Genomic DNA, 14,064 nt, shown 5'->3' with positions numbered 1-14,064 from the left:
CATTGATGATTACTCAAAGAAGACTTGGATCTAATTCTTGAAACAAAAGTCAGATGCACTCACCACCTTCAAAGACTTCAAAGCCTTGGTAGAAAAGTAGACCTGCAAGTACCTAAAGATTCTCCGTTGTGACAATGCAGGTGAATACAAGTCCACAGAGCTCAATGCCTTTTGCAGACAACATGGCATCACACATCAATTCACATGCAAGTATACCCCTCAGCAAAATGGGGTTGGTGAACAAAAGAACAAGGTGATTGCAGAGTCATCTAGGTGCATACTTGATGAGAAGAATGTTCCAAGACAATGTTGGGCTGAGGAATGTGACACAACTGTGTACTCTCGGATATGTGTGTGTGTGGGTAGGTGTTGTTTGGGGAGGGTGTGTGCGTCCGTACATGCATGCATCATGTGTGTGTGTGTGTGTGCGAATAGAGCCAAGCCAAGTAGTGCCTTCTATGGAGGGTGTCTTGAAACTTCAAATTTTAATTTTTGAAATTAAGGACATTTTAGGATCCGACTTGGAGACCCAACGTAATAGTTCTCTAACCATCGTAGATAGGTCATGCCCCTCATATCAATAAGGGCTCCCAAGAAAGCATAATAGAAGTCTAGGATTATAGTGGAAGACTCTCATCTATGCAACCTTAGATAGAATAGTGATGTAACTAAATTCCAAAGAATTACCTTTGATGGATGCAAAGAGCATTAGCTACAACATACATCATGTGCATAGGTTCCTTCTATCCCAATATCCTCCACTAACCATTAGCATGCTTCATATGTGCATGCATACATGTGTGTGGGGGGTTTCACAAAAAACAAAAAATGTGTGCACGCGCGCGTGTGTGTGTGTGTATGCGTATGGTGGGAGGGGGGATCAAGATGCACCTAGTTTAAGAATTTTAACCGCATAGGGTAAAGGGGCTAGTAAAGAGTTAGGTGACTTGAAAATGTCACATCCCCCCTTTTTTCTCCATGCAAAGATCCAACTAAGAGGCATGAAAAAGGAAAAATATGCTTAGGTGTCAAGCTCTTACGAAAAGTAAAGTTAGTCTACATGTGGCATAGTACTGGCCCACCAATGCCTTTAATATTGGGTATTTTGGAAAAATTATATTCTCTCTCTATTGCGATTCATGCAATGCCCTTACATTTTGGAAAAGATTAAAAAATCCATAGGTGCAATACCTTTTTACACTATGAAAAACATAGGGGTGCATAAGACAGGCCGCTTTGCCCTAGTTTGAAATTTGCCTTCTTGTTTGGGAAGGGAGAGAGACTATAAAAAGGGGAAGAAAATAAAATAAGCCCAAAAAGTTTCTGCAATACACAGCATAGTAGCTTTAGTGAGCTTCTCAAAACCAAGACCCCTTCATCATATTCATCATATTGATATAATAAGCCGATATTGGGTTCATGCAAAAGCCAATTCATGACATGGCTCTAAGGTCTCCTTTTGCTTCCGAATTTCTCTGTATCGCAGCCATTAGATAAAGTTTACAAATAACTCAGTATGGCTCACCATGCCATCTGATGTAGAAGGCTTTAAGAAACAAATTCATTCGAAGATTTTGAGATTTAGTGGTCAAGTACGTACTGACATTGCAGTATTTGATGAAGGCGGTAAGTGCTCAGCTCATATATGTTGCAAGTCTGTTTCTGATAAGATATGTAAGGCTATGTTGGAGGAGGTCTAAACTCTGCGAATTGGATAGTTTGCACAGGAGCAAAGAAGGCTGTGTCCATGAAACTTTTCACGTTCCTTGCAACCTTTACAAGCCCTCTCTTGGCCAGATGCAGTATACCAGGCAACCCCCCAAAACCTTCAAACAGAGCCGTTCGCTTGTATTCCAGAATCCATGTATTTCCATCCAACAGAATGGCAGATGCTGCCCATTTGGGCATTATCCACGAACTCCCCTCGGGGTGAACAACATACTCTATCCGCCCCTCTCGCCACTGCACACAGCATGCTGTTTACTTCATTTGCCCTTACAAATACACTGCCAACTAAATACAACATTCAGAGAAACTTACCTCCACAGCTAGACCAGAAAGAACTGTGAACGATCGGTCCACAAAACCCCGACCTAAAACACCTCCAGTTTTACCCGTATATCCCCAGACTGTTACTTTCTCCACGGAAGCGGAATACATCTCACAGAAAGAGTGGACGAAGTGTCCATCCTGCCTCGAACAAATCACAGAATCGAACCACGAGTGATCGTCAGCCATAGATAACATCGAATTAGATGAAACGTTAATCGAAATAAGGAAGCATAATGCGACACAGATGTATATAAGAAAGAAGGGAAGAACCTCGGCAAGCCTCCAGCGAGACCCCATCCCCGTACAGTTGGACACAGAAGCAGATTGGACTGCCCTCGACAGTTTCCGTCCCACGAAATCCAGCCGATCAACAAGCCTCTTCCTCGCCAGGGATGCCTCTGCTACCTGTCTCACACTGTCTGCACTGAAGCCTGGTTCCAACAGGCGACCAATAACCCAAGGCCGAACGAATTCCATCGCTGCGATTAGAAACAAGAGCAGCAGCAGTCCGCGCCTCTTATGAATCGCCCCTTTCTTCTTCCCGAGCTGTGACTGCGAATCCATGTGGGCTCTCGGATTCCGCACACCGGTGAGCCGGCTAAGCTCCTTGAGATGGGGAGTGAGCATGGCACTATCAGGGGCGTCTCGGTGAGGCCAATGGTTCTCTTTCCCGGGCATTTTGAGGGGGCTGGGGGAAGCTGGATCGATTCTGTTAGTGATGGAGCCCAAGAGGTTATGGGAGGGACGAAGGTCTAGAGTGGCGTGGATGCTGGCCTTACACATGGAGCAGTGACACTGAGCATCCTTACGGCACTCAAGGAAGTAACCATCTCGGCTGGGGGTGCAGGGGGTTCGTTCTCTGCCGCCCATCTAAGGTCCAAGCGTATGGCGAGCACAAGAGCATATCAGAGGTGCAGAGAAGGGGAAAAGAAGAGCTTAGGAAGACAAGGCTATGGCGAGAGAGATCGCTTATGGGTTTGTGTTGCAAAAGGAAGTACAGGGTAAAATTTTACAATGAAAAAGGACATGAAATATAAAATTGTAAGTTCGCCCTCTTGGAGTAGTTTAAACATCCAACGGTCTCAAAGAAAGAATCCGTTTGGTTTTTCCCCCTACCACTTCCCATTCCTCTTCACCCCTCGGTGCGGTCGCAGGGTTGGGGGCAGCATAGGTGGTCGAGCGGCAAGCATGGGGCCCGTCACGGCAGCCACAATGACATATGAGGCACCTTCTCTCGAGCAAGAATTGCTACAATGAGGTTTTCTCAGAAGACCTTTGCAATGTGATCATCCTCTTAACACAAAGTCTTGTTAGAGGGGGCAAGAGGCCAAGATGAAAACGTAAAGTTTTAGTCAACACTCTAAAATTGAGTAGGAGACATGCACTAAAATCTCATACATACAAGAATGCACATGTGCATCCCCTCCCTCCTCAGCACACACATACATACATTCTTCTCAACGAGTAGCATGACCTGTCTACGACGAGTTAGAGATACGCTCCGCTTGGTCCCAAGTTTGGAACTGATGAAGACAAACTCTTCATCTCGACTTGAATCAGCTCTCCAAAACGATGCAATAGGAGATTGGTATAATGAACAAAGTGTGGTAGCTTGCACTTGATAGAAATAATTATTTAATGGGTGATGTATCCACTACGTTGTCTAGTTATTTAGTTCTACAACATATTGACCTACCCGCGCGTGTGTGTGTGTGTGTGTGTGTATGTGTGTAGGATAGACAAATTTTTTCATAAATTAAACTTCAAAAGATGTGCCTCAGATGCTAACTTGTATGTGTACAGGAAAGGTGGAAAATTTGCTATTATTGTTCTATATGTGGATGATCTCCTTATTACAGGTGACTATGAAGACATGATCCAGCAAACAAGAAAGGCGTTGAGCACTGAGTTTGAGATGACTGACTTAGGCTTGATGCACTATTGTTTGGGGATTGAAGTCTCTCAGGTTTGTGAAGGGCACTCTTGATTATGGCATTACCTATGATATGGGCACTTCCTTGGCTGGTCATTGTGACTCACATTGGGCTGGGGATGTTGATTCTAGGAAATCAATTTCTGGATATTGTTTCTCTTTGGTTCAGGTATCTTCTCTTGGATCAGTAAGAAACAACCAACAGTGGCATTGTCTTCTTCCGAGGCTGAGTACAAGGCAGCATGTTTTGCTGCTTGTAAAGCAGTGTGGCTGAAGAGGATCTTACGGCACATTGGAGTGCAAGAGGATGAGGCAACTGTGCTGAGGTGCAACAATCAAAGTTGCATGGCCATTGCTAAAAATCTAGAGTTTCATGCACGCACAAAACATATAGAGATTCAGTATCACTATGTGCATGATTTGATTGAGGATGGGATAGTGGAATTGGTCTACTGTCCAACAGAGCAAAATATAGCAGATATCTTCACTAAGGCACTCGGGAAGGATCGACTTCAGGGTCATCTTCAGAGACTCAGCATTGGGCCAAGAAAATAGTTCACCTACAGGTGGACATTGAGGGGGGGTGTTAGATATGCTCAATACCCCACCCTCCTGGTAACTAGCAGTGGTCCAAGGTGCTCAAGTTGTAAGGCCCCCATATGAGGAGAAGCCATGTGTGAGCCCGAGACACTGGATGGATCCTAACTTGCATGTCAGATGAGGTCTATACAATGAGACCATTGATGGTAGAAAGGTGATTGTATGGGAGCCCCTTATTCTTGCTGGGGCCTGGGGGCCAACGGCCCCCATGGTGGGGGTTCGAGGGTGGGAGCCCCCGAGGCGATGGTATAGGAATATTCCTTGAATATTCCATGGATGACTAGCCGGTTTCACCAACTAGGTTGACTAGTCGGCTCCACTAACGAGGTTGATTGGTCGGTTCCACCGATTACATTGATCCGACTACCACCCTCATAGCTATAAAGAGGCGACCCCCCCAATCCATTGTATCAGATCAGTTCAAATCAGATCAGATCTTCCAACTAGTAGCTCTTCACTTAGCATCTGTCTAGATCGCCATCTAAGCTCCATTGTGGGAGCACACGGGTGGACGGAGCCATCATCTATACTACATCAGTATTGAAGGAAAATTTTGTTCCTCTCCAGTTTGCTGTGTACTCTCTATTCTTTGTTCAGTTTCTGTTCCGCTGTGCCGTGTAATTTAACATCTCTCTCTCTCTCTCTCTCATGAATCTTTTTATCATTGAAGACCACATCATGGCTTCATATGATCTTCTTTGCTTCTAGATCCCAGAGACGATAGCCCATCTCTCCACTTTCACCATAACCCTGAAAGATGCATTTCCTAGACTTAGGATCTAGCTTCTTCTGAAGCCCTTTTGGCACATGTGCATATGCCTCACACCCAAATATACACAAATGAGAGTAAGAGGAATTCTTGACATTCCATTCCTCTTTAGGAATACCACCATCCAAACTCTTACTAGGTGATCTATTGATCAGTTGCACTACAATCTTCATTGCCTCAGCCCAAAAACCACCAAAAAGACTTGCATTGGAAATCATACATTGTAACCTTTTCTGAATGGTGCGGTTCATCTTTTCTACCAACTGGATTTTTCTATGGAGTACGAGGGGATGTGAGCTCCATCTTGAGCCCACGTGTATCACAAAACTATTGAAAGTCATGAGAGAGATACTCTCCATCATTGTCAGTCCGTAGGCATTTAAGCATTCTACTTGATTAATTTTCAACCAAATCCAGCCATTTCTGAAATACCTAGAACACATCGCTCTTTCGAGCCATAGCATAAGCCCACACTTTCCTAGTTGCATCATTAATGAATGTCACATAGTATTCAGCTCTGCCTAATGACAGTGTAGGCATGGGACCACATACGTTTGAATGCACCAAATCAAGATTTTCAAAATCTTTATTTCCACTTATTTTATGGGCTGATTTAGTCTGCTTCCCATAGAGACAATGCTCACAAAATTCAAAGTAAAAAAGACTCAAATGTGCTACATAACCCAAATGGCATAAGAGTTTCATTCCATTTTGGCTCATATGGCCCAATTGGTAATGCCACAAAGAAGTACTTGGCTGCTCAGTTATTGCAACAACATGATCAAACACCCTTGATACATGTAAGGGATATAGAGTGCCACACTTGGCACCCCTGGCCAAAAGCATAGAGCCGTTCTAAATTTTCCAACTCCCAAAACCAAAGATGGTCTGAAAACCAGTATCATCTAATTAACCCACTTAAACGAGACTCTTGGTTAGCTTAGGCACATGTCTCACATTTTTCAAAACAAATGTAGGAACATGCACACTTAAAGAGGAAAAAATAGAATTTTGATGTCCACTTCTCTGAGATGCTCTTCCTCTACCTCTGCCTCTGTTTGAGGCTATGAAAGCTTGCTCTTTAGATTGACCTTTTCTTGCCTCAATGCCTTGAGTCTTAAGTTCCTCACTAAGTAACATTGATTGTATTTGTGCAAGTGTTGGAACTTGACTTTGAATGGCCATTCTCTAGCCTAGATTCTCATATCCCTCACCTAGTCCATTGAGGACGACTTGAATCAAGGCTCTATAAGCTTCATAGTCTTTCTTACTATTGTAAGTTGATTGTTGTTAGCCTTAACCTTGAGTACATAAGCATGATGATATTCATTGCCATTATGGAAACTATGATTGATATGGTTTTTGAGTGTCAAAATTCTAGAATTGTTCTTGGACTCTTAAAGGGTTGAGAACAAATCATGTGTTTCCTTGGATGTGTGGGCCATGTCGAGTTGCACAAGCATCACATCTTGAACATTTTGTTTGATCAAACGCAGCATTGCTCGTGTTTTACACTTGCTCATGCCATCTAGAACTCTATGGACTAGCATAAACATGGCCAATTGGCATCCACACGTGTCAATGGAGACCCCCTTCCCCTTGAGAGTGCTCTCAATGGAAGTAAGAAGGGAAGAGGGAGAGAGAGATAAACAGAGAGCCACACAAGTTTTTTGGTGGGTGCAGAACCACCCTAATCTTCTTTTTCATTCATTTATATATGTGTTTGAGTATTGTACATAACTGGGGTAAAGGCACATTGACCTTTAACCCCCACAACCTCCCACTTAAAGGACAATGTGCCTTTAAGGGAGAACAACTAGTGAGCATACTATCCAATGCCCATCAATACAACAATACTCAAACCGCTGACTGGGTAGACTCTTTGTCAGCATATCTGCAGGGTTATCATCTGTATGAACCTTGACAAGCTCTATGCGCTTGTCCTCAAGTACCTCCCTGATGAAATGGTACCTAACCTCAATGTGTTTGGTCTTTGCATGAAAGACCGGATTCCGTGCTAGCTGAATAGCACTCATGGAATCACTATGCAATGTCGGTACACCTGTATGAATCCCCAAATCTCCCACTAGCCGATCAAGCCATATAGCCTCCTTGCATCCCTCTATGGCTGCAACATACTCAGCCTCTGTGGTAGACAAAGCAACGCACTTCTGTGCATGAGACATCCATGACACTGCACCACCTGCAAAGGTGAACACATAACCAGAAGTGGATCTCCTACTATCCACATGCCCTGCATAGTCTGAATCTGTGTACCCAAGTACACGCATGTCTCCTTTACCAAAGCAGATGCACATCTCCTTGGTACCCTTCATGTACCTCATGATGCACTTAACTGCATCCCAACGCCTCTTTCCTGGATTAGCCATATACCGGCTAACAACTCCCACTGCAAATGCAATGTCTGGTCTAGTAGCTATCATAGCATACATAAGACTCCCAACTACTGATGCATAAGGAACCTTAGTCATCATGGCCCTCTCCTCATCTGATTTGGGACTATCTGTATGACTCAATTTCACATATGGAGGCAATGGAGTACACACTACCTTCCCCCCCTCCATATTGAAATGTTGCAATACTTTTGTAACATACTCTTTTTGTGAAAGCCAAAGGAGTTTCCTACTCCGATCACACGTGATGCGCATACCAAGAATATGACCTACAAATCCCAAATCCTTCATATCAAAGGCCTCATGCAACTTGGTTTTTAATGCATCTAGCTCATAAGTATTCTTGCTAGCCAATAGCATATCATCCACATATAGTGCCAAGATTATCAGGCTATTATCCTTAGCCCTTTTAGTGTAGAGGCAGTGATCAATTTCACTCCTTCTAAAACCCTGGGACCGAATGAAAGCATCAAACTTCTGATACCATTCTCTAGGTGCTTGCTTAAGACCATAAAGACTCTTCTTTAGCTTGCAAAATAAATGCTCTTTGCCTTTTTCTTCAAAGCTTTCCGGTTGCACCATGTAAATTTCCTCATGCAAATCCCCATGCAAGAAAGTTGTCTTGACATCCATCTGCATAAGCTCCATATCCTCTGCTGCCACTAGTCTAAGCATGCATCTAAGTGTGGTCATCTTCACAACCGTAGAGAATATCTCATCAAAGTCCACACCCTTCTCTTGCTTGAACCCTTTAGCAACCAAACGGGCCTTGTACCTAGGCACATCATCACCTGTGACCTTCATCTTGTAGACCCAATTACATGGCAATGCTTTCTTTCCATGTGGCAAAGAAACCAAGTCCCAAGTCTTATTCTTCATAAGTGAACTCATCTCTAATTGCATAGCACACTCCCACTTGCGTTGATCCTCGCGCATCATAGCCTCTTTGTAGCAAGAAGGCTCCCTGCAATCAGTAAGCATCACATAGTCTACCCCTGGAACAAACTTATCAGGTGGTCTAGACACTCTAGAAGATCTTCTCAAGGGCATTTCAGCTTGTTGTCCCACCTGAATATCAGCCACATTTGGCTCATCATTTCCACCAATAGATGATCCATCATCTACCCTTGATTGTATACCTGTGGGAGTACTTGGTGGTACCATTTCTTGCACATTTGGTGCATGGACAGCTTGTTGTCTATCAACATATGCTAGTGGATTCACATCCTGGAAAGTGATTCTCCTCATTTCCACATCCCTCATGGGTGCCTTATGCATCTTCTTCTCATTGAAGACCACATCATGGCTGCGTATGATCTTCTTTGCTTCTAGATCCCAGAGACGATAGCCCATCTCTCCACTTTCACCATAACCCAGAAAGATGCATTTCCTAGACTTAGGATCTAGCTTCTTTCGAAGCTCTTTTGGCACATGTGCATATGCCTCACACCCAAATATACGCAAATGAGAGTAAGAGGGCTTCTTGCCACTCCATGCCTCTTCAGGAATACCACCATCCAAACTCTTGCTAAGTGATCTATTGATCACATGCACTGCAGTCTTCATTGCCTTAGCCCAAAAACCACCAGAAAGACTTGCGTTGGAAAGCATGCATTGCAACCTTTCTTGAATGGTACGGTTCATCTTTTCTGCAACTGGATTTTGCTCTGGAGTACGAGGGGATGTGAGCTTCCTCTTAATCCCACGTGTATCACAGAAATGCTGAAAGTCATGAGAGAGATACTCTCCACCATTGTCAGTCTGTAGGCATTTAAGCATTCTACCTGACTGATTCTCAACCAAGGCCAGCCATTTCTGAAATACCTGGAACACATCACTCTTCCGAGCTATAGCATAAGCCCACACTTTCCTAGTTGCATCATCAATGAATGTCACATAGTATTCAGCCCCGCCTAATGACCGTGTAGGCATGGGACCACATATGTCTGAATGCACCAAATCAAGCATTTCAAACTCTTTCTTTCCCCTTCTTTTATGGACTGATTTAGTCTGCTTCCCATAGAGACAATGCTCACAAAATTCAAAATCAGAGAAATTCAAATGCGGTACATAACCCAAACGGCATAAGAGTTTCATTCCATTCTGGCTCATGTGCCCCAACCTGCAATGCCACAAAGAAGTGCTTGGCTGCTCGGTTATTGCAACAACATGATCAAATACCCTTGATATATGTAATGGATACAAAGTCCCACACTTGGCACCCCTGGCCAAAAGCATAGAGCCCTTCTGAATTTTCCAACTCTGAAAGCCAAAAGTGGTGTGAAAACCAGCATCATCTAGCTGACCCACTGAAATAAGACTCTTGGTCAGCTTAGGCACATGTCTCACCTGTTTCAAAACAAATGCAGACCCATTTGCAAAAGAAAACTTTATGCCACCTGCTCCCACTATGTCACATGCAGTCATTTCCAAGATGCACACAACCTGTCTTTCCACTGTCATAAGTGGAGAACCATTCCCTATGGGGAGTAACATGGAATGAAGCGCCAGAATCCAAAATCCAATCCTGGGAATATGCATCATCTGAAGTGGTAAGCAACTCTGCAGATAAACTAGACATGAAGAGAACGTCATTGTCACTATCATGTGTGACTGCATTGATCTCCTCGATCTTCACTTTTCCTTTGTCCTCCCTTGGACTCTCTTCCTTTTGATTTGCACCCCAATTAACATTCTTTTTCTTATCCTTTTGCTCTCTTTTTAGCTTGTAGCAATCCTTTTTCATATGGCCCTTCTTGCCACAGTGGTAACACTCAATGTTCCGTGCCCTGGATTTGCTACGAGACTTCCCTCTTTCTTGGGACTTCCCCCTGAACTGTGATCTGCCCCTTTGCACATTTAAGGCTGCATCCTGCTTGTTGTCATCCATAGACTTTCGTCTAATCTCCTCGGCCAACAAGCTACCCACAAAATCATCAAATTTCAGTACTCCACCAGGTGCAGAGTTACTGACAGCTGTACGGAAGGTATTCCATGAGGATGGCAATGAACATAAGAGAAATATTGCCTTAGTCTCCGCATCAAAATTCATCTTCCGAGCCTGAAGCTGGCTGAAAATAATATTGAATTCATTCAAGTGAGAAGCAATGGAGACCCCTTCCTTCATCTGCAGCTCAAACAACCTCTTCATGAGGTAAACTTTATTAGAGGTAGTTTCCTTTTCATAAGTGGCACATAGTTTCTTCCACAAATCTTTCGTAGTCTGCTCATTTACTAATGTGAAATAAACTGACTCTGCAAGATGAAGTCTAATAGTAGACTTTGCTAATGCATCCAACTCATTCCAATCATCCTCAGACATATTTGCAGGCTTAGCTTCAATCCCTGCCAAGGGTTTAATCTGCTTCTTTTGAATAAGCACATCCCTTATTTGTTCTTTCCACAAAGAAAAGTTTGTCCCATCAAACTTTTTAATGCTGAAAAACTCCTTTTTAGACATGGAAGAGGATGCCATGATGCAAATGAAACAAAATCCCAAATGCTAGTGCCTGCAAGAGAGAATCACACCAAATACCATGTGCACCCATATGTGTATGCCATAATAGAGTGAAATATCACCAAAACTCAAAGCTCAAAGCATCAAAAGATGCATTTGACTCATGTGCATATACTATGCATCCATATGCACAAATCTGGCCCAAAAGAAAATGCCAATAAGTGCCAAATGACTCAAGCATAAACACCGTCCACTAGCATATGCATCAATAATATCTCATCCAAGAGAGCATAGCACTATCAGTGCATCACCTGCAATGTGTCAAAGCTGTCCCTCAGCATAAAATAGCATCCATTTGCAAAGCGTCCATAAAAAATAGCATCCCACAAGGCAATTTGGGCCTATCAGCGCATCCAATAAGGACCGTAATGCATCCAAATGGCTATAAATCATCCACTGCAACCCAATGCACACCACGAATGAGCACACACTGCTCAAACTACAACCAGAGTGATTTGCATAACGTATGCTCAAGAAATCATAGTCCCACGGTAATGACCGCTACTAAAAATAGAACCTGAGATGCCTCAAAACATGGGTGCCATTGCATAATCAGAATCAGCAAGAAAATCTGCAAATATCTCTCTTCTGCCAGAACTCCAAAATCCCAACCGATGAGTGAGAAATGGGAGTCAACACTTATCCACTACCAAGTGGCATAAATCTAAGGTTTCAAAACCTTAGAATGAAAAATGCATAACAGAGAGACAAAATCGAATAGACAGAGATCTATTACTCTGAAAATCCTCCACCAAATTGCGCAAGAACTGACAGGTAGGGGTTTTTGGGTGTCCAGAACACAATGGGACAAACGGTTTTGGAAACTGTGGTCTCAATCACTAGGTCCAACACATGGACTGAAAAACGTTTTTGGAAACAGAGCTATTTGTAAACTCCACCGGAGTGTGAATGATGAGCAACATAGAAGTTTTAGGACCTCCTGAGTCCACCGGAACTAACAGATCGACAAATGGTTGCTCCAAGCTTGGGCAAAAAAAACGCAGAAACTAGCACAGTGAGTCAAAAATCCAATGAAATGATCCCAGATTCAAGAATGAAGGTGTTTCCAAGCTCCTGAAGTGAAGTGGATACTAAAAGCAAGCAATAGTTTCCTCTACAAGTCAATACGGAGTCTCTATCATCGAACGGAACAGGGAAAAGCTTAAAAAACGACTTTTTCTTTGAAAACTCTTAACAGGCACTCAAAACCACTTCGCAAAGCCAAAGTGACTTTTCCAAAGGTTCCTCTAAGGTCTCTGCACACTCGGATGCAAGTAAAGTCACCCACAAAGCTTCCCACAGAGCTTCTCCTTCTTCCCACAGAGCTACTGAGCTTCAAGCATTCACGCACGCTCAGCTAGATCACTCGGGCTCTGATAAGAACAGAAGAGGGAGAGAGAGAGAAACAGAGAGCCACACAAGTTTTTTGGTGGGTGCAAAACCACCCTAATCTTCTTTTTCATTCATTTATATGTGTTTGAGTATTGTACATAACTGGGGTAACAATGTCACCTCCTATTAGGTAAATGTTGTAAGAAGGATCATAAGGGAATTTTCATAGAGAAGTCTACTCTGCATGTGGGTTTCTTCAAAAGCCATCCCATTATGTTCTCACCATTCCCAAAGATTCACATAAATATTTGTATATAAAATAGGCATTGATATAATACTTTGCATATTTCTAAGTGAAACTATGTTTTCTTCCGATCCATTTTTACCATAATTTTGCATAGTTGGAAGCTTTTTTTTCCCTTTGCTCGAACACTCAGAAGATTTCGCTCGAAAAATGCTCGTCCCCTACCATGATGTGTCAAGGTTACATGGGCTAATAATGTGGCAAATAAAATGATGACATGGGATAGAGTGATGAGGTTGTGTGACACATGTCAAAGTCTTGACTTGACTTTATCATCACCCTATCCTTCTCATCAAATTTCTAGATAACTAAAGGGTGACCAATTCTTTGTAGGATGGAGATTCCATTAAAGAAGCTCTGTCATCCATCCATACTTGATGATTTTCTCTATCATTGTAGTCCAGTGAGGCTATCAGCATCTAATCTTTAGAGCCTACTATGTTACTCTCTACTGACAATGCCTCCCAGAGTGCTTTTGAGTCGAATTACTGGCTGGAGTGCCATCTATGTTTTTAATGTTTTATCGTAGCTAGTCACTTGTTTGAAGTCTGATCCATGTCTAGTGCTTGTGTTTTCTATCTCAAACCTTGCTTCTCATCAATACAATTGTTGGAGGAGCTACTAGTATGTCCAGATGAATTGAACTACTTGTCATTCTTGTGTATCATTGGAGCATGTAGCGTTTTTGCTTGTGCAAGTCTGTGTTGCAATTCAATAACTCCCTTGTTATCGATTGCTTGTATGCCATTGCTTATGTGTAGGCATCCATGTTGTGCATTGTGTTAGCTACATGCATTGTGTTAGTCGTATGCAACTACTTGTTGCTATTGAGGTTGTCCTTGCATGGCTTGCTTTATGTGCTTTTTCTTTGTTGAATGACACCTGTTGTAGTCTGCCAACTTGTGTGCTGCCTATGTCTACCTTGCCTTACTATACTTTTTTGTTAGCTTTTGGGGCCCTTGTGGTATATCTTTGTGGTCGACCATCATGTGGATGTGTTCTAGAGGCTTAAGAATTGGGAAAAAACCCTTCTCTCTCTCTCTCTCTCTCTCTCTCTCAATAGAAGACTAACCCTTCTCTCTCACATAGAGAATAGGATAGGACTCATGAACAAATAACCTCTCTCTCCCTCACCTTTCAAGA

The 14,064-nt window shown here is 42.9% G+C and overlaps 1 protein-coding gene across 1 annotated transcript; it reads right to left on the bottom strand.

Annotated features, from left to right (window-relative positions):
• Window positions 1-1,280: 1,280 nt before the first annotated feature.
• LOC147900566 (C-8 sterol isomerase) lies at window positions 1,281-3,049 on the bottom strand. Its single transcript, XM_087377030.1, has 3 exons — window positions 2,323-3,049; window positions 2,041-2,190; window positions 1,281-1,962 (listed from the first exon to the last, which is right to left on the bottom strand). Exons 1-3 carry the CDS (start codon window positions 2,920-2,922, stop codon window positions 1,681-1,683), a joined length of 1,032 nt encoding a protein of 343 aa, XP_087233156.1. The 5' UTR covers window positions 2,923-3,049; the 3' UTR covers window positions 1,281-1,680.
• Window positions 3,050-14,064: the final 11,015 nt, after the last annotated feature.

Source organism: Dipteris shenzhenensis, chromosome 7, assembly GCF_047967505.1.
Source record: "Dipteris shenzhenensis isolate YYH24624 ecotype China chromosome 7, Dip_SZ_1.0, whole genome shotgun sequence".
In the NCBI taxonomy this organism is placed as follows: Eukaryota; Viridiplantae; Streptophyta; class Polypodiopsida; order Gleicheniales; family Dipteridaceae; genus Dipteris; species Dipteris shenzhenensis.
Note: the sequence above shows the minus strand (reverse complement) of the source record. Positions and strands in the feature narration are given on the sequence as shown.

Bases quoted from the DNA above. Each gene is read 5' to 3' on its own strand.
- LOC147900566 (XM_087377030.1), bottom strand. From the start codon at position 2,922: ATGGGCGGCAGAGAACGAACCCCCTGCACCCCCAGCCGAGATGGTTAC. The intron at 2,191-2,322 runs GTTCTTCCCTTC...TGTTCGAGGCAG, and splicing joins CTCGCTGGAGGCTTGCCGAG to GATGGACACTTCGTCCACTC. The intron at 1,963-2,040 runs GTAAGTTTCTCT...TGCTGTGTGCAG, and splicing joins TTTCTGGTCTAGCTGTGGAG to TGGCGAGAGGGGCGGATAGA.